This window comes from Anastrepha obliqua, chromosome 1 (assembly GCF_027943255.1).
Source record: "Anastrepha obliqua isolate idAnaObli1 chromosome 1, idAnaObli1_1.0, whole genome shotgun sequence".
Taxonomy (NCBI): Eukaryota; Metazoa; Arthropoda; class Insecta; order Diptera; family Tephritidae; genus Anastrepha; species Anastrepha obliqua.
Genome location: NC_072892.1, coordinates 117656516 through 117677984, shown reverse-complemented (window position 1 = coordinate 117677984; position 21469 = coordinate 117656516). Strand labels below are relative to the sequence as shown.

The 21469-nt window shown below is 37.2% G+C and overlaps 1 protein-coding gene across 1 annotated transcript; it reads right to left on the bottom strand.

Moving 5' to 3' along the window:
• Positions 1-2846: 2846 nt before the first annotated feature.
• On the bottom strand, positions 2847-3889 carry LOC129252913 (salivary glue protein Sgs-5-like). The gene is made up of 3 exons (XM_054891072.1): positions 3371-3889; positions 3122-3304; positions 2847-3047 (listed from the first exon to the last, which is right to left on the bottom strand). Exons 1-3 carry the CDS (start codon positions 3627-3629, stop codon positions 3013-3015), a joined length of 477 nt encoding a protein of 158 aa, XP_054747047.1. The 5' UTR covers positions 3630-3889; the 3' UTR covers positions 2847-3012.
• Positions 3890-21469: the final 17580 nt, after the last annotated feature.

Sequence of the window (21469 nt, the reverse complement as noted above, 5' to 3'; positions counted from 1 at the left end):
ACTGGCGCGCTTTGTTAAACTCGGCCAAAATCGCGTAAGCGGTTATCGCGCCAATTAAGAAGAAGAAGATTCTACACTATTGCTAACGTGGTTTTCCTTCGTCACTAAGTATTTTCCTAATGAAATGAAACACCTTGTGGCACTCATAAAATTCCGTTGCCTTTGATTCATTTCGATAAAGATTTTTCAAGTTTAAGACAAAAGTTAATCGCAGCACTTGAAGCTACTTGTAAATAAGTAGAACAAAAAAAACACCTTTTAAAGGCAACTGAATAAATACTTACACACAGACATATGTACAGTGTTTTGTTCCCAACTCATTGCTAAATGTGCAAAAAAACGTTGACGTCTACATTATGTAATTCATTAGAATCGTCACATCTTTACTATTGTTTTTTCCATATAAAATTATGTTATTAATAGTTTATAATGCTCAAATGAATATTTTCAATCGCCATAATTTTGTAATCTCACAGCAAAATGGCATTATAAGTAAAACCAACAATCAGATTTTCCTTTTGCTTTCATGTGCTTTGTTAAAATGAATTGCAAAGAAGCTTTTGTGGTGAACGTTACCGCCTTGGTGTCTTGTTTAGCTTCATCGCCTACTACGAAGATTATTAGATACTACATTTATTGCTTTACACCAGCAGCCTCTTGGGTAATTTATTAATGCTTATAAATCTTGGAAACAAAGTCCATTTGAATACTATGCCTTTTTATTTTTATTTTAATTTTTATTTTTATTTTTATTTAAATTAAAAATTAAACTATTAGATGACTTGCAGTAAATCCGCAGAATGGAGTAACAAAATATCAATAAGGTTTCAAGCCAGTAGAAAGATTTAAATGTGTCTTGCAACATTTTTCTTTTTGATATTTATGCCATGAAAAATGTTGTAAGACACATTTAAATCTTTCTACTGGCTTGAAACCTTATTGATATTTTGTTACTCCATTCTGCAGATTTACTACTATCTACTGGCTTGAACCATTATGACTGCTCACAGTTTGTTCATAAAAAGTTAAAAAATACTAACGTCAACATTTTGTAATAAACTGTGAATGCACTAAGCAAATACACTAATAAAACAGACACTGCGCCCGTCTGGTCGCCTGGCACTAGTGATTCGCAGTGAACAAAGCTTCAGACCTGTCAGAATACAGCTACCAGGACAGCCACAGGACGCCTAATGATGCCTCTCTGCAACAATTTCACAGAGAGCTTTCCATAATTCCGGTTAAGGAGCACCGTAAGATGCTCAGGAAGCAATTTATGCTGGGTTGTTACTGTAGGAATCACAGATGGAAGCACTTCATAGAGCCTGAGCCACTTTCACGTGAGCCAGGAGACATCTCTTCGACTATACTGACGAGATCCAGGACCAAACATGACTACAAGTACTGAGACAGTGTACAGATATACATTAAACGATATTCTTAAGGAGTCACCTACCACCTTCCAAAACTTCCGACACCCGAATGCCGTCATCGAAGTGTATATACCACCTATTGCAGACGAAGAGCTTCAGCTGCCTCGTGAGACCCACCTAATTTTAGCTCGTTTTAGTTCTGGATATTGTGCCAGGTTAAACTTCTACATATATAGAATCGACCTTGACATACCGAATGTATGTTTGGCATGTGAAGGTACCTCGCACGATACTAACCACCTATTTACATGCCCTCTACTTACCTAACACACCTCTACCTCTGGACCCAACCGTGCGAAACAGTATGCTTTCTGGAGCTACCGGTAGATGAGTTAGTCGATGACAATCGGTGACTACACCCGACAACAACAACGACAACGAGCAAAATTCGTTTGTTTTAAGAGATTTGCTATTTAAGACAGTTTTTAATCAAGAATGATGAGCAGTTGCATGAGAGAAATACAAGAAGAAGAAGAAATTACACAAACAATACATGAATGAATTGTGTCACTAATTCACTGCGAGTGGAATACTGGTTCAAACTGGATGCTCCCTTGGTATTCTATGCATCGCGGCTTCTAATAACAACCAGCACTCATTTTGCCAATTGACATCTGATTTCTATTAAGTAATTGGAGTTTACACCTTTTGTTGAGTGCTTGGCCAATCTGTTCTTTCTATTTGTAGTGTGCGTCTTAATGATTTTCCACAAATGGCGGTGCCTACAGGCTTATGCCATCTCCGAATGGCTTTTATGAAGAACTTTTTCATGGCAGTAATGAACTGGAAGGCTTGCACGGGAACTTAAAGTATATCCCCAAAAGTATATCCAAAGTAGTCAAAAATTGGACTGATTGAATGGACCCTGTAACGCGTGGCCCTGGGGAATATATGCCGAATATCCACAAATAATTGCCATACAATTATCTACCAAACCTAATTAAAATAAATTCCATTCCAACAATATTTATATTTTGTGTTATCATTTTAAGTTGTCAAGCTCTTAAAAAACACCAGTTATAAATAATTGGCGCGTACACCCTTTATTAAGAGCTTGCGAGCTGCTCTTCCTGTTTGTGGTGTGAGTCTTGGTGTTTTAAGCCGCCGGCGAATGGCAGAAAGTCTTTATGAGGATCTGTTTAACGAGGAAATACACTCGGAGGTTTGCCAAGGAGCTACCACTTTTAGAAAAATACATACTATACATACTACTCCCGTACTAGTCCATTCTAATGGCGTTTGACCCTCATCGGACAATGACAGATATCTGAGTGTTTTTCTGCTGTCTGCTTTTCGTAGGTGCCATAAGGTACTTCCATTTGTAGGATAATATTAAGATGCACACGCCAAATTGGACTGTAAGTTCGGGCCATTATTCGAAAAGCATTCCACCCAAATATTTACTAAACATAATATTTTCGAGGGATTTTATTGCACATGCCAAGTTCTTATTAAACTAACAATTTTAATTAAAGCCACACAAACTTTTCACATAAAAAATTCTTTATGCAGATATTAAAAAAATTTATTATCTATCCCCCATTCTTTCCCCCATTTCATGCAGATCGCTCAAACCATTTTAAAAACACGTACCATTGTTGGCATAGATATAGGCTGTATAATAAGAGAAATTTCGTTTTTCAATAAAATTTATACAAAAACTCAAAAGAAATAATTTCAAATCATACCTTTAGAGTTCCAACAAGACCACTTGTCCAATTCGCATTGATTTTTAAAGGTTATCATACCGTCATCTCGATCGCCATGCATTGTCACATAGGGAAAACCAGCGCATACCGGCTTATTGGGTACATTCTCGCAGTCGCCCCTGCACTTTGTTTGACACATTTGCTGAGTTGTTAAAACCAATCCTTGAGTAATTAAGTGAAATTGGAAAAAGTAGAAAAAGTAGAACAAAAGACGAAAAATTCGCTCACTTGGCTTGCATTCATTCTGACGTTGACAATTGGCGCTGGCAAAGAGGCAATCGGTTTTGAAAAGTTTGCAAATGCCATCCATAATTGTCCACACAGGTGGTCCACTATAGTAGGGATCGCAGCGAAATGCCAAATTACACCGCTCCTCACAAACGCGCTTATCTGCGGCACTCGATTGCGGTAACTGTTGCGAATTGACAATTAGCGCGAAGAAGCTGAGTGAGAGCAAAAGTGTAGGTGTTTTGCGATAGGTACACATTTTTAATTTGTTGTTTTTTTATATATATTTTTTATATTTTTACACTTTTCTTTTTTAAGAACTACACGAATTCTAACTGATAAACTACTGACTCACAGCTAATCACTTGCACTGAAATACAAGTGTATGATTCAACTAAAATGACAACCAACTAGTAAAATAATCATTAACTTGAATTGAAATATTTACTTCAACTCATTTCGAACAAGCCGAATGCCAGCTGTATTGGAGGTTAAAACAATACTTTTTTATTTGCACAAGTGATATGCTCCGAAACTCGCTAGGAAGTAATTTACTCGCAGAAACAAACAGATACGCATTTATATAAATATTTGTATAGCTAGCGGTTACATTTTATTGTTGACGTAATATATTCTGTCAAAAAAGTACCGGGAATTGTTCAATAAAACGCAAAATAATTGCTTAATCATCAACATTTATTTTGTCGCCTTCAAAATATGCTCCATTCGAAGCAATGAACGCATGCCAATGAATAGTCCAGTCATCAAGGCACCTTTTAAACGCGTTTGAAGAGATCTTCTTCAGCTCCTTCAGCGAATTCTCGTGCGCGGTGTGGCACAATGAAAAAGTCACAGGAAAAAGTCAGCATTTGGAACGAATTCCGAGTGCACAACACCATGATAATCAAAGAAAACGAGTAGGATGAATTTCGCTTTTGACCGACTTTGACTTGGTTTTTTGGGTTTCGGCTCATGTGGATAGCGCCATTCAGCCGTCGATTGACTGGTTTGCATGTTCAGCTCATATACCCACGTCTAATCACCTGTTATGATGCGCTGGATAAACGTTGGGTCCAAATTCACTTGCTCAAGCGTGTCTTCAGCCACCTTCTTCCGATGAATTTTTTGAAAGAAATTCAGCTGTCTTGGAACGAGTCGAGCAGCCACGCGTCTCATGCGTAATTAATGGTGTAAAATGTTGCGAAACACGCTAAGGTCACGAGCTGCCTCCCTCAAACTTAAATGATGGTTTTCCAGCACCATCGGGGCGAATTGCCACGACATCTCGGTCCTCTGCAAAAGTCTTATACCACTCCCAGATCTGTGTTTTTGATAAAGCACGCTCGCCATAGGCTTTCTGCAACATTTTCAATGATTCGGCATGCGAAATCTGGTTAAAAACTCAAAATTTAAGATAAATTCTTTGTTCGATATTTTTATCTATAGTGAAAATCGCAGAGCACACCTGCGGTTGACTGATATAGTTAAATGCCAAAAACAAGCTAATTGTAAGGCGCGCTTTTTAAATGAACAATTCCCGATATTTTTTTTTGACAGAATGTAAGATAGGCTAGACATATACATACATACATGTATTATAAAACGCAGATAATAAAATTAAGCAAATATTTTACTGTTACAGCATACATACGGTCATTCACACCATATTTGATGCAGATACGATTTTTTTGTAAAGTGTTCTAACGCATGGGCTGAAAAGTCCCGAGCCTAACACATAGATGACTCTAGTTTTATTGTACTCACCTCTTTTCCAGTTAGTACTAACCTTGAAAAGGCAGCTGTTAAAATTTCATGATATTCTATTCATTAGTCCGTGAGTTATTGTATTAACAGTGACGCTATTTTTGTTATTTTCAAATTCAAAATATCGTGTTTTAATTTTACACTGCTTTTTGATGGGGAAAAATGCCGTTCAAGCGAAGCAATAGCTTGAAAAGAGTTATGGGGACTCCGCTCCTTGTTGACTTCAAACGTGAGACATCGATGATGCACAACGCAGTGGAAGTCCAAATGAGGCGGTAGCACCAGAAAACATCAGAAAAATCCACAAAATCGTTTTGAATGTTTGAAAAGTGAAATTGCTTGAATTAGTTGATATCGTAAAGACATCAAAATAACTTGTTGGCTTTATATTGCATGAGCAATTGACTATGCGAAAGCTCTGTTCGAAGTGGGTGCCGCGTGTGCTCACTGTTGACCAAAAAGAATAAGGTGAAGGAGTTGATGATTCTGAGCAGTGTTTGGCCTACATGAATTGAACTTCGAATTGCTCCCACATCCACTGTATTCCAGCGACTACTGGCTGTTCGCAGACTTAAAAAATGCTTGCCGGTACGAAATTTCGCTCGAATTAAGAGGTTATCCCTGAAACTGAGGACTATTTTGAGGCAAAAGATAAATCGTTCTACAAAAGTGTTATTGAAATGTTAGAGCGGCGTTGGAATGATTTTGTTGTTCTTGATTGAAACTACGCTGACGAATAAAGATAATTTTGAACAAAACAAAAAAACGTGTTTTCTTTTTTAAGCCCGGGACTCTTCAGCCCATGTATTATGCTTCATAATAAGGTGCGTTTTCTAATCATAAGACACCGCTATTTTTTCAATATAGATTTTAGTATACATATAAATAATCGGTGCTTACACCCTTTATTGTACCCTTGGCCGATATAAGGGTTTTGAGATTGCTCCAAAATAGAGGATCTGCAGTTTTAAGGCGAACGGCGATTGGTTTTTTATGAGACGCTTTTTCATGGCAGAAATACACTCGGAGGTATGCCATTGGCTGCCATCCTTTCCTATCTTTTGGGGTTTCATGGCCGTTGTCTCGAACCCGGCACTAGCGAATGGTAGTCACGCACCAACTCATTTGGGAATGGCAGCCGCCTAAACTTTAATAAAAAAAATAGTTATAAGTTGTGCCCATTGTGTGTTCATAGTAGCTCACCCCGGGATTTTCGATGCTTGAAATCAGCAAAACCCAGCTTTACCGGACTATCAAACTACTGGATCCAGAAATTGGCACCTCCAGCAAACATGTCGGATTCACTACTTCTTACGATTGCAAGGCGTTTCCCCGTTGATCTGATCTTACTGATCTTCTGTGATATATGGATCCTACTACCGTACCTCTTTGGTTACATTGCGTACCTCAGTTTGGGAAACGCCGCTCCAAAGAGTTACCATTATCGATCAAAGTCGCCCATAAAAAACTTCATTTATTACACTTTGGCTATACAATTTGGCTTGATTGCAGTTTTAGTAAATTTCGGAATTTCGCATTGTCATTTTTGCACCACATTTATCATAACTACTGCTGTCAAAAATCTAAACAGATGTCAATTGCTTATATTAAGTCTTTGGTTTGCTTTGAAAACCTTAAAAGCAGTGCTCATTTTAGCTGATGATTGATTGCATTTTAATACGAGTAGATGCCAATTATGTGAATTGCAAAAAATTAATTTTTTTTTTGATTGTATTAAGAAGTTAGATATCTTCCAACAATTACATTTGAGAGTATAAATCAGCAGTAATTGGCTATATTTAATTTATCAGCATTCTATTGAAAATTTAAAGAAAAAAATTATTACACAAATTCACTGGAATAAACAATATTGAGATGATTTTTGATTAGTCACATTCACATTTTCAATTGCTGTTTAATGAAAATAAAAATTGATTATCAGAGCGTGTTTTGGTTAGCTTTGGATGAGCATTTTCAATGCAGTTGCCTGGCTACTGCATTCTCATTTATTTGTATGTATATATATGCGCATATGTATGTTTTTATAACGGCCGCGGCGTACTTATTGGATTTGTGTTGAATACTTGAAAGTGCAAACTATTTTCTTTGCATTGGCAACAATCACGTTTACAGCATCTTTGGTAATATGATAACTTCCAATCTGCAAATACGGATTCGCGTAAAATAATATAAGGAAAAAAAAAACTCTTTTAATATGCATCAATCTATTTAAGTACTTCCTACCTTTGTTAGTGCTATGATTTCGTATTTGAATTAAGTGATACATGCTTTCGAAGGAGTACTTTATCATCAAGTTCTGGCACCTCACCCATGCACAGATTGGTTGCAAGTCGAAATCAGTCGACTTATTATATTCCAGTTGAATGTACTCCAATCCGTTTGAAGCAGCGAGTAACAACCGAATAACTAATTGAGGTGTTTACAGTAAATTCAAAATGTTGTCTGAAAATGTAGACGTCTACATGCGCTACTTTGTAATTTTTGGTCGCCCCCTGCTCATAGTACCAATCGGGTTTCATTCCAAAGCTGAATGTGCAATGTTGTTCAAATGGATTTAAAAAAATTATGAAACGGTTTAAAATATTTGAAGTCTTCAAATCTATTTTGAAATTCCGTCAATCTTCCTTCTAGCTTTTTTATATACACTCTGAAAATCGGGGTTTTCAGTTTTTTAATCAAAAGAATACTAAATAATTGAAATAATAACATGATTCTAGTACGTTCGATAGTCATTTATATTGTAAGCAACATATTAAAATTTCATTTTTTCTTTATTTGTCAACACCAGGCCGAAAAAAGTCGTTCCGAGATAAATGAGTTTAAAGTTTGAAGTACAGGAGTGCGCGGACCACTCTCTCCCTAGTTAATGTGCCAATTGTGATCACCTCTTCGAGAGATAACACGGTTTCGTAGCTTATGTGGCACGTAGCGCCGTCTTGTCGAAAATAAACGCTGTCCAGATCAATATCATCCAATTCCGGCAATAAAAAATCGTTAATTATCTCTCAATAGCCTTTTATATATTAAAATAACACCTGTTATTGGAAAACCCTTTATATCAATTACCTTTTACACCGAACAGTTATTTTAGTATGCGATCAATTGGTCGGGTTCTTTTCAGACGTCGTATAGTTTTTTATTTAAAGTTGTGATAGTGTGTTGACTTTTTCGTTTTTGTGCTGATTTATTTCGTTAAAATATCTTGCTGATATCGTTTTTATTTCCTAATCGGTTAATGGTATTTTAAACATTTTAGGGATGTCATAATTTTTTGTGTACTTGTCGGACTTTTGTTATTTTACGTAAGATCTTTGACTGTTTTCGTAAAATTTTGTTTATGTGAGTTCTTTTTGCATTTATCCACACCTGATAGTCCGGGAGCCAGGGGTCATTTTGACCACGTCATTTCATGCCAACTGATTTTAATACTGAAGGTAGACGCCATCCAATGGATGACGAAACCAACCGTCAGCCGGTCCAGTAGCGATGGGTACGTGCGTGGGATGCTGCGAAACGTGTCGAAAAAAATGTTTAACAACTCATTTAATACCGGCTGAAATTGTTTTTGTGTATTGTTGACATTTAGTAGGATAAAACAAAATTAGTCAGCTACGCCGTAGAGGGGGGAAAATACGTCAGCTGAACAGGCGAACTTGTAAAATAAATAAAAAAGGTAAAACTATTTTATGCCGATTGGAATTTTTTTATATTATTTTGGACACATATGAAAATATAATAATGATGGTCAGCTGCGTTTATAGCGGTGGGAAGACCGTCAGCCGAAGCATTGAAAATTTCGCGCGCCGCCGAGATATATGAACGCAATGATAAATTGCTAAAAAAATTTAATATTTCGAGATTGTTTTTTTATCGCACGACCAATCGTTTTTCTCAAACGTCTGAAGCGACAGGCAGAAATAGAAGTGGTTCTCCTTGCGAGATTCAAACCATTGTAGCCAGTAAAACCGATCGAAAAAAATCCGCAGAAATAACCTTAGAACGCAGAAAATCATGTCCAAGGAAACGAATATATCGACCAGTTTCATGTCAAGACTAATTAGAGATGATCTCCGCATGAAGAAAATTATACTCGACAGATGTAAGCAGCTTCTTCGGTGGCACACGGTCAACGGTTATGAAAATATTCTTTTCACAGCTGAGAAGAGTTTCATTGTTGAAGAAGTTTTTAATAAGCAAATCGACAAAATCTATGCTAATACTTCTAAAGACGTAAAAAATTGTGTACCAAGGGTTCGGCGTGGTCACCATCCAGCCTCCGTAATGATTTCGTGGGGAGTGTCTTGTAAAGGCGTTACATCTCTTCATTTCTGTGAAAAGGGGTTAAGACCGGGGCCAAAGGGTACCAAGAAGATGTCTTAGAAGGCATGGTAAAGCAGCTGAAAGTCATGGACAGCGTTGGATCTACCAGCAAGATTTCGCTCCTGTCCATAAGTAAAAACCACCCAGCAGCAGCTAAAAAACAATATTCCTGCGCCCATAGTCGCAGAAGATTGGCTGCCTGAAAGTCCAGATCTGAATCCATTGGATTCCAGTTTGTGATCGGAATTGGAGAACATGGCCTGTCAAAGACCTTAAAGAAATTTGGAGAGTCTCAAACAATCTTTGGTTCGAGCAGCGACATCTACATCCATGGAAACCGTGCGTTCTGCAATTGCTGAATCGTTTGAAGGCTTGTGGAAAAGCAAATGGTGGTCATTTCGAATGACAATACATTCTTTTTTAATATTTACATCATTATGACAATTAAAGGCAATAAACTCATATGAAATTTTATCTAAAAACGTTCTTAGGACCAGGGAAGCCATAGAGACTAGCCGCAGACAGACGGTTCCACATCTATTGGGTTGTTCGGAAAGTAATTTCGTTTTTTAGTGGTGAAAATGAAAGACGATCCCAGGTCTTTCAGGTGGCCATAAGCAGTTGAATTCGATAAATTTAAGCTCTCACCGTCCTCACGTGCTGTTATTCGCCGGTTTGCATCAGCTAATGCCTTTATCGCGACTTTATCAGCTTCAACCGGCCTTCCAGAACGTGGTGCATCTTCGACATCAAAATTGCCGGACCGAAATTTGGCAAAGCAGTTCTAGCATGGCGTCTTGTCAACACATCGGCTAATTTCTTTCTGGTTTTAACAGCATTTTTACCCTTTCTATAGTAAAAAAGTAAAATATGGCGAAAATGCTGCTTATTGCTCTCCATATTTAAAAGGACACCGATCAAAAACTACTGCGTAAAATCAATTGAACTTATTTACACACAAGCCTTGCTATATCAACTGTCAAAACATATAATGACAATGCGACTTAAGTGTGAAGTTAGTCGTGAAAAACCGAAAAATCCAATAATAGGTACCTGGACATAAATGCATTGCAGGAAGTGAAATTGGAACAAGAAAACGACATACTAAAACCCTTAAAGACGATGGATATGGACATGACAGGATGAATACACAACAGAAGGAGTCACTTGAAAAACCGCGAAAATCATGTCTAGAAAAGAAAGCAGAACTATTGCAGGTATACCGACAGGCCACAATTTGCTAGCGGCACACGCGAACAAGATGGGAATTAGAAACAATAATAACTTCAGATTTTGCAATGAATTGGAAGAGAGGGAGACTTTAGAGCACATCCTATGATCTGGCCCTGCATTAGTTAGAACCCGAATGAAATGTTTAGGAGCTTTACAATATGAGAGGTTTGAATGTCTTTCGGGGTTAGAGCTTCAAAGCTTACTTAGATTCGCAAAAGACGCAGGCTTATTACAAGAATCCTACTACAAGGAAACGTAAGGGTCAAGCTCCATCTCGTACCACTAATGACGAATATGTCTATGTGATGGCTTTCAGCCAGCCAATTTAACCAAACATACATAATTAAATAAAACTAATTGTATTAAAAAAAGTAATATAATTTTATCTATGATGGACTCAACTTGTAACAGAACTTATGGCAGGAGTAATTAATTAACAGCCAGGCTAAATTAAATTTTACCAAAATACGCTCGGTTATGCAAAGTGCAGTTCAGACTGAATTTAGCTTTCCTTACTTATTTTTAATTACATATACATATATTTCCCTTGTATTAAAATGAAAACATGTTAAAAACCTGCCAAAAAAGTTCATTAAATATTACCACAACTAAGCCAAAAACATTATGGTAATTTTTCATATGCAATTTCAAAATCGTTTTACATTAATTGCTGGTTTACTAAACGGCCTACAAGCAACAGCCAAGCGCCTAAGAAATAAATAAAAGCTAAAAAGCTTCAAGCAAATCTTGTCAAATTTACTACTCGCCTATTTAGTTTGTTTAGTTTTGTTTTGCTATGAATTATATCCGTATAAAAAAAAACAAAAAGAAAAAAAAATGTGTTTGAAAGTGGCCGCAACAAAATTTGAAAGGAATTCAAACGCTTTTGTTTTTGTTATTGCTATTTTGTCCCAGCAAAGTTTGCCGCAATGCAGTTAACAGTAGCGCGCAGAAAGCATTTAAAAAACAATTAAAAGGCCTATATGCGAGTATAACTACCAAGCAGTTTAGCCACTAGAAGTAGCACACACCAAATTCCCATAAAATATGAGTACGTACGTGTGTATGTATGCCGTTGTAGAATACACCCATTTCGAAGCATTGCAATAAGCTGTTTTAAAACTTGATTGCTATGAAGATATTTATGTATACATATATACACGTATGTGTGTATGTGTGCATGTGTGTATATTTGTATATGCCGAAATATGTCAGCGTTCATGTTTATGGCAGTAATTAGAGGCAGTTGCACTTCTTTTTCATTGCTTCTAATTAATCAAGAATTAAAGGCAGTAATCAATCAAGGCAGGAAAAATTAATCAATAACGGTAAAACAAACAACACAGCGAATAATTGGCTTAAATGTTTACAAACATATTTACAGACATACATACATAATAAATAAGGCAAAAATGAAAAGTATCAAAGCTCTATGTATTAGCTTCACAACTGCAAAATGCACCTACATAAAAATATCTTCATTAGTGCGAACCAAAAATGGCGCCGAATGGTTTGCGCTTGCCGCACTTGCGTTGTCGCTGTCCTTTACAACGGCCCGTTGGGACAGGTATTTTTGTTTTTATATTGTATTTACTTATAATCTATCTCTGTTCAAAAATAATCCGGAATTTCTTATTTATTTTTTTTATGCTAGATAGTTTTTTTTGTTTTTGGAAAGAGTAATTAAATCACTATCTGCATGGGTCTTCGACTTTATAGGTACTTATTCTGACAATTTTGCTATGCCAAATTAAGTTGAGCAATGAGTCGGTAATAAATTTTGCGCGGAAGTATTGAAAATGTTGCCTACGAGAGCGCCGTGATGTCATAAATGCAAGCAACGAGTGGCATAAACAGCTTCAACTGGGTCGTACAGCATTTGGTTATTTATCTGGTTCTGGAGCCTCATCGCGTTGTTGTTGTTATAACGGTGTAAAATATTTCGCCATGTAATTTTGGAGAAAACTGCTGAGGTAACATTATTTGGCCGGATATACATATATAAGTCCGGGTCGTTCCGGTAATGAAGAAGCGACTGTCGTCGAAACGAGTGACTGTGACTGACAAAAGCATCAAAAATGCTGAAAATTGTATTTCTAGATCATCCTGCGGCAACCAGGCAGAGAGCAAGTGATATTAGTGAGTCGTTCAGATGGGTGCAATACGTGTTGCCAGACGAATTCATAAAAGGTGAGTTCGCTAGCGCAACAACGAACTATACATGTTTTTGTTTTTGTAATTTGGTAGTTGGATTCATGGCGAAATCAATTGAGAAGGTTCGACCAATGTATGAGTGTTAATCGGCTCTCAGCGAATTGGAAGGCATCTGCTGATTGGTTGATGTAACAGCGGTTTGTTTACAACAGAGGTCTACAAAAACAGAGATTGTGTTGGTGATATATGAACAAATCACGATGGAGAGAATAATGTGGTGACACCGATCGTGGTACTGCTACTTTGCTCTCAGGGAATTTGACAATGTCGGCTCATGATGGAAAGAATAATGAGATGGCGCCTATCGTGGTACCGTTACTTTGTTCTCAGCGAATTTGACAATAAGTTACGTCGTTTTAGCACCAGTGTTTAGGCCACACCCTAAAGTCTCATAAATGTTTCCGCACCCTAATGTTAACTGCGCCTACCGTTCCGACTGTTGCAACGTTAAGGCCGTTAACCTTGGCATTTCCCCGCCGAACAGTTAAAACGTTTACCATGTTAAATACTGTTCGGCGAGGCTACTTTCGCCTTAATTTTAAATTTCATTTTCACTGCGATTTTTCTAAACCAAGGATCAGGACGTGTCAGCCGACCAAGGTAATTATAATTCCATCTTGTATAATATTAATACATGCGTGTTATTATATACGGTATATACCTATGAAGTGAGACTTTCAGCTATTAGTCCACAGATGTCGCTGGGAGTATTTTTAAACCTTCCCAAATGTCTTGTTTTTTTCGTCTGTCATCTGTCAACAATATTCAGTTCACTGTTTGCTACGTTTCATACAACAATATATTTTTTTCGCTCTTAAAAATGTCGAATTTCGTGCCTTCAAACTACGATTTGCCGACATCTTGAAACCACTTGTGAAATGCTACTCTCGCGGTTCAAAAGAAAGTCTTTTTTGCACCGAATCGTTACGGGTGATGAAAAATGGGTGTATTTTTCCAATACCAAGCGTAAACGATCGTATGATCCGCCCGGCCATAAGCCAAAAACAACAGCCAAACCAAATCGCTTCGGCCGCAAGGCAATGCTGTGTGTTTTCTGGGATTAGTGTGGTACGATTTGGTACGAGCTATTAAAACCAGGTGAAACAGTTGACGGTACACGATACCGACGACAATCGGCCGATTTGAACAGCGCTATACACCAAAAACGGCCAGAATATGCTGATCGGCGTCACAAAGTAATTTTTCTTGATGACAATGCACCGCCACATCGAACAAGAGCGACCCGGGAATTGGTGGAGACGTACGATTGGGAACCACTGGTGCATGCGGCTTACTCACCAGACTTGGCGCCTTCCGATTATCATTTGTTTGCATCGATGGGCCACGCACTTTCCGAGCAGTGCTTCAATTCTCACGAAGAAGTTAAAAAGACGGCCAATTTTTTTGGCGCAGCATCCACAAATTACCTGAGAGATGGGAAAAATGTGTAGCTAGCGATGGCTTATTATTTTGAAGATTAAATTTGTAACCATTTTTTGTTAATAAACGTTTGAAATGGAAAAAAGTCTCATTTCATAGGTATACACCTTTTTAAAGCTCTCACCTGCGTCGCCATCCGATGATAACAACCAGTATGGCCATATTACCATTTTCGTAACTTGATTTAGAAACTTTCTTTTTTGCTATTTAGTCTCGGAGTTTTAGTTAATTTTTCATGACATTTTTCTAGCCTGTTCTAATTAAAAGTAATGTATATAATTTTGTAAAATATACATTTCTTAAAAATTAGTTCAATAATTCACTCAGTTTTATTTAACTTTACTTTTTTATCATCTGGTCGCATTACCCGCGATTACAGTTGTGGTTGGTGTTCTTCTGCATTCAGCAGTCAAATCTCTCTCTCACTACTGCCGTGTTGCCTAGCCTTGGATATAAAAACGTATTAAAATGCCTATTTAAAGAAAATGAAACACCAAAATTTTATTGAATTTCTTAAAGAACTTTTTATGCGTGACAAATTGTGTTTAAAATGTGCGTTTTTTTAAATAAATGTGTTATCGTTATGTACAATAGACTGTATTGAAAAAACGAAGTTTTAAACATCTGTCCTTGTATTTAACACTTATGCTAAGAGAATTTCTTTAAAAAAATACTTTCTTGCTATATTTGAGGTTATATAACAAGGCAAGGAAATCGCGAACATTTTCAAAAAGGTTGTTATGGTTTCGTCAGTATTATCTCGTAATTTTTCTATCATGGCTTCAATTCGTATTTAATAAATTTAAAGGCATTTTAAAATTTATAAAAAAGGTTTTAAATGTTAAAAAGACTTAAGAGACTCTTGCATAACCTTAAAAGGAGTAAAAACTGAGATTTTACCTTTCAAAACATCAACGGATGCTTTTCAGCATAATCTTTAAGTGCAACAGTGGCTTTTTTAGAATTTTTTATATAGTATAGTCAGACCGTTAACCGGATATCTGCTAATTTGAAGCGATCAGCTGATTTGCTGACGTCACCAAGGATGTGAAGGAAGGCGGTTTCTTTATAAAAAAAACCGTCAGTGCTCATGTTACTTCGTTGTCATCTGAAGAATGAGTGATTAGGGGAGCATGGAATACGTGTTAAATGAGAGGGTTCAATTCTGCTGTCAAGCCTCCTATGACGTAGCAGCCACAGTTACTCTGCTTCGGATGACCAAACCTTTTCATCACCTCTATCATTCTTGGTTGGCCTGTCAAAAATTCAATGATGGGGTAAGCAAATAAATAAGGCAGCAGTAATGATGCAGAACATCAACTCGCTACGTACAGCAAACTTCACATTTGACAGTCATGTAGTAGAAGACGTCAATTGCTTTACATCCTAGGCAGCCAAATAACACCTGACAGTGGGGCTAAAACAGACACAGAATACCGAATCGTTAAAGCAAAGCTGACAAGAAAAATTAAGCTTAGTCTTTTCACTGCTTACATTAAATTCATCCTGCTCTCTGGCTGTGAAATTTCGCTAGTATTCGACGAAGTAACAAACCAAATTCCAACATGTGTGAAGAGCTGTCTTCGCCGAATTCTTCGTAGCTGGTGGTCCGAAAACCGTATCTCATATGCGGATCTACTCAAAAGATGTAACCAAAGGCCTATAAATATTGAAATTCGGGAAAGAAAATGACGCTGGATAGGGCATACTCCGCGCAAACCAGCACACAAAGTCAGCAGAGTTGCATTAGACTGGAATTCGTAGGGAGTATGAAATGGAGGACTTCTTAGCAACAAAGCAACATAGATAATCTTGATCGTGTAGGCGGAAACTTGACATGGGCACAGGTTATGGCAAAAGCTGAAAACCGAAATCGCTGGACGTCATTTTCTCGGGCACTATGCGTCCAGTGACACAGTAGGACACAGACATTTCAACCAGTAAATCTCAAAAAAAAAAATCATTAAATTAGTGCTATTTTATAGCCCGTCCCTACCTATAGATATAGGAATATGGTATCGAAATTAATTAAAAATTATGTGAACGATGCTTTTCACGTGAATGAAAACCTTAAAAAATCACAGCCAAGTCTATATACTTAAAAAACAAGGTCTAACTAGCTTGGAGAAAATGGGGGGACTTTTTTTCTGCGCAGTGCTCCCACCACTGAAGTTACCTCTTTGTGGAGAGTGTTTTGGAGTGCGTGACCCGTTAAAGGAGTGTTCTGAGCAGTAGCTGAAGGTAATTGAAAAATCGTTCTATTAAAAGTTTTTCATAGATTAGAACAAACAATTATTTCTGTATTAGTTATGTGGATGTTACCTTTAAGGAGAACAAATAATTATCAAGAAATAACTAAAATGTTTTCGTTTCACTTACAAGTTGTGGTTACTTTTTAATCAGAATATACGCGAATATATGCCAAAGTTATTCGACTCTGCAACTTTGTACTTTTCAATAAAAACATATAAGCCAAAACGATAATAACACACTTGCACTCGATTTCGTATGGAATGCGTACGAAGTTGCTTATCAACGTGCGAATAGATCACAAAAACGATGGCGACTCTAACCGTCACCGGCTTTATGCTCCTGGCGCCGCGTGCCTGTTTCTTATTGCTGCCGCCAAGTACCGACTTCATTGTCTAATCAAGGCTTGATTTTTTGGAGTAAAGTACGCGTGTATGTGCAACCAAACTAGCCTGTTTTATCTGTCAACAACTTTTTTGATTTTTGTTCTCAGTTTCTTGGTTAAGTAGTAAATTTTTTGTGTTGTACACACGCGCATACATATTTATTCTGCATAGTTTGGCATTACATATTGCGAAAAAATATTTTGTTCTTTATTTTGATTGGATTATAAGAGTGTTTATTATAACAGTTTAGTGAACATTAATTTAATTATACACGTGTTATGTAATATATGTAAGCACGCATTTAATAGTATTGGGCTAATATAGAAATATTATATAAATCATTCTTAACTTAGACTAGTTTTGAAATGACCAGAGCGACTCTCATTATAAAAAATAAATGAATTTTCGTACTAAAGAATGGATCATAAAAGAGAGCCCAACAATTTTTGATAGCAAATGCTTATGCTGAAAACAATGAACACCGTAAATGCAATCCCGACTCAGCTGTTCCGATCAAACTAATGACAACCCCATGTAAATGAGAAGTTCCTTCCTTCCGTATCGTAGTACCGTAGATTTTATTTCACGATTTTTAAAAAATCCCGTAATACCGACTCAGTCGATTGTGCTCTTAATGTTGATTGATTTCATGGATGGAAATAAAAATTTCTCTTTCTCTTGCGTTAGGATTTTTTTTTATTTTGTAGACATGATGGAAAGAATACTCGTAATGAGATGGCGCCTATCGTGGTCCCATTACTTTGCGCTGAGCGAACTTGACAATGAGTTACGTCGTTTTAGCACCAGTATGGCCAGATTACCATTTTCGTAACTTTTTTTGTTATTTAGTCTCGGAGTTTTAGTTCTTTCTTCATGACATTTTTCTAGCCTGTTCTAATTATAAGAAATGCTTATAATTTTGTAAAATATACATTAGTTCAATAACTCACTCAGTTTTATTTATATATATGTATATTATATATAATTGGCGCGTACACCCTTTTTGGGTGTTTGGCCGAGCTCCTCCTCCTATTTGTGGTGTGCGCCTTGATGTTGTTCCACAAATGGAGGGACCTACAGTTTCAAGCCGACTCCGAACGGCAAATATTTTTGTGAGGAGCTTTTTCATGGCAGAAATACACTCGGAGGTTTGCCATTGCCTGCCGAGGGGCAACCGTTATTAGAAAAATGTTTTTCTTAATTTTGGCGTTTTCACCAAGATTCGAACCGCGGTCTCTGGTAGCATTACCCATGTTTGCAGTTGTTGTTGGTGTTCTTCTGCTTTCAGCAGTAAAATCTCTCTCTCGTTACTGCAGTGTTGCCTAGCTTTGGATATAAAAACGCACTAAGACGCCCATTTAAAGAAAATAAAACACCAAATTTTTACTGAACTACTTAAAGAACTTTGTATGCATGTCAAATTGTTTTTAAAATGTGCGCTTTTTTAAATAAATGTGTTATGGTTATGTACAATTTAATTTATGAGTTTTTTTTTTGTTGAGCGATACTCTTTTGTTAAGGGAACGACTTTTTTGCTGTATTTAAGGCTATGTAACTAGATAAGGTACTCTTTTTGTAAAAATATCGTTATGGTTTCTTTAGTATTTTCTGGTATTTTTTTGCTTATTTTTACTATAAATACACCTTTTAATGCCCTATGCCCCACTAAGGATTGAAGGCCGGAAGAAACGATTACACCTCTATGGTTTTAATTCGCATTCAGTAAGTTCAAACGCTTTTTAAAATGTGTTAAAAAGTTTTCAATCTTAAGAAGATTTTAGAGAAGAAGATATAATATTTTTGCATAACCTTAAAAGGAACAAAAAATTAAATTTCCACCTTGAAAATATCAAATTTTATAAGAATCAACAAATTTTCATTAGCACTAAAATCTTCTCAGAGTGAGCTTTTTTAACCTTCTTTTGTTTAATACATATCGCACCCTAAATACAAAAGGGTCACAACTCAAAATGTACTTCTGCTCAAATATGAATGAGACGTTATCAATAAAACGGCCCGCGGATGACATATGGTAAAAATAAATTTTTTGTTGGATGGTAGGACTGTTATAAGCTTACTTGGCAAATTTCAGCGTGATATGTCACATAGTTTGTTTTCTGTGCTACTGTAAACAAGTCAAGCTCGAGTGTGGAAAATTTTGAGTTGTGACCCTTTTGTATTTAGGGTGCGATATTACAGTTTTTTTTTCATTTACAGTTTCGGTAGCTTTGAATTAAAAAAAACGAAACAAACACGAAACTTAAAAATTTTCCGCATTTTGGATATAAAGAAGCACTAAATTTATTGCGAAGAGCAAATGGTTGGCAACACTGCACACTCGTCACGAACTTCTATCATTCTTGATTTGTAGACAATTGTGATACAAAATTATGAATTTAACAGTTTTGTTGGAAAGTTCGCTTTGAGTAAAGAGGATTTTATGAGAGTACAGGTTGAACCGGCTAAACTGCAACCTACTATTTTTGATGCGAAATAGAAAAAAGAGAAGCCAAACTAATGATTAGAACTATATCTATTGATACAAGAGCTGCGTTAGACTGGAATCCCCAAGGGAACCGTAGGCGCGGGAATCCAGTCAATACTTGTAGAGGACAGAATGAAGCAGAAGCGCAGAAATCAGGCCATTGCTGGAGACAAATTAAATTTCTTGCTTTAAACAAATCAAATTATTATGGTATCTATTTGTTGAGGCCCTACGTTCCACGGGACTATATAAATATATTAGTGTATGATACATGCTTTTCTTTTGAATACAAATATAAGTAGGATGTCGCATTGCGCCCATTTTTCGGTAGACGTGGTGGCCCTTCCAATTTCTTATGGCCCATATTGAACCATATGGACCTAGACGACATGTGGTTCCAGCAGGATGACGCTACGTGCCACACAGCAAACGCCATTTTATTTCATTTCAACATCTACCCGCCCTTATTGAAAAACCCTTTATTTTGTGCAGAAGTAAGACCCGATATGCCTGAATGTTAGCTTCTCGAAAGCGGTTGTGTGGAAACTGTAAATTAAAGTAGAGAATTTCTTAGGTTAGGTAGCACTGTCTGATCTGTAAAAAGTTCTCCTTTAGACTTCTAGGGTTCATTGTGTTGCCAGTGCTTTGTATTTGGAGTTGAATTATTATTTTATGCCATTTTTAATGCACGTCTTCCAGAGTTTTAACAAGCCGTTCAGTCTTTTGTCAGCAATATCCTTCACGGATGAAAAATATGTTGATCCTAGCCACTTTTTTCGAGCTCTACATAGAGCAGGGCAGTGGCAAAGTAGATGTTCCAATGTACCTCTAGCATTCACTTCGTTGCATGTGTTACACGTATCGCTCTGGACTAATCCCATTTTGGCTGCGTGATGTGTGGTGAGACAGTGTCCTGCCAGTACTTCTTTATACTTACTCTATATCTTGCAGTCTTTCGTAGTCAGTGATAAAATTAAGTTTGCAGTTTTTGTATTCCAAGACATTAGCATAATTTCGGCAGTTTTTTGAGAGCTTGAGTGTTCCCATATCGACTGCGTTTTTAGAAAGAAGAGTGATGAGTATGTCTGACGTTCTCAATATCGGCAAGGAAATACCTGCCTTAACGAGCTGATCGGCTCTCTCAATTCCTTCTATTCCTTTGTGCCCTGGTATCTAGTAAATAGTGGCCTGCCCATTTCCGCAGAGTTCAACAATTTTGGATCTGCACTGTTGAACGCATTCCGTGTTAGTGCGAGGAGCCATAATTACTTTAATAGCCGCTTGACTAACAATGAAAATGTTGTCCGAGTATTAAGAGGAATTAATTCTAGAGCCATTTCATTTGATTTTGCTGCAGCATAGATTTCAGCTTGAAATATTCCACCGTAATTAAGGAACCTGAACGACTTTTGTAGATCAAATTGCCGACAAAAGACAGTTTCTCCTAATCCTTCCGCCATTTCGAACCCATCTGTAAAGAAATTGTATGAATGGTATGTGGATTCTAGACTTTTCTGTCATCAATTTTACTCCTTAATGACGCTAAGCTTTTTGTCAAGTTTAACTTGTGAAATTGCATAGGCTGCAAAAAGCCTCTATTAGAATTGTCCTGACATCTTTTGCCTTATAGCAGATCTTTTGGCTGAGTTTTTTACTACTAGTTTGATTGAATGATTGAATGCCAGTTGAGAATTATTTCTATTGCTGCTGATGGAGTTGCGCTCATAGCACCGATTACACAGTGACATTGCAGGAAACTGCGAAGCCGACGAGCTGGCCAGACAGGGGACCTGTGAGGCAATGTGCCCGCGAAAGGAGAGGATCGGGATCCCCTTGACAACCTGCGCTCTACTCCTGGAAGGATGGGCTATGCACCAACTCAGCGAACGCTGGGCAAGTACACGAACGTGTAGGGTCGCGAAGTCCTTCTGGCCACGTTTGGATAGGAGGCGTTCGAGGGATATCCTGAGAATGAAAAAATGTCAT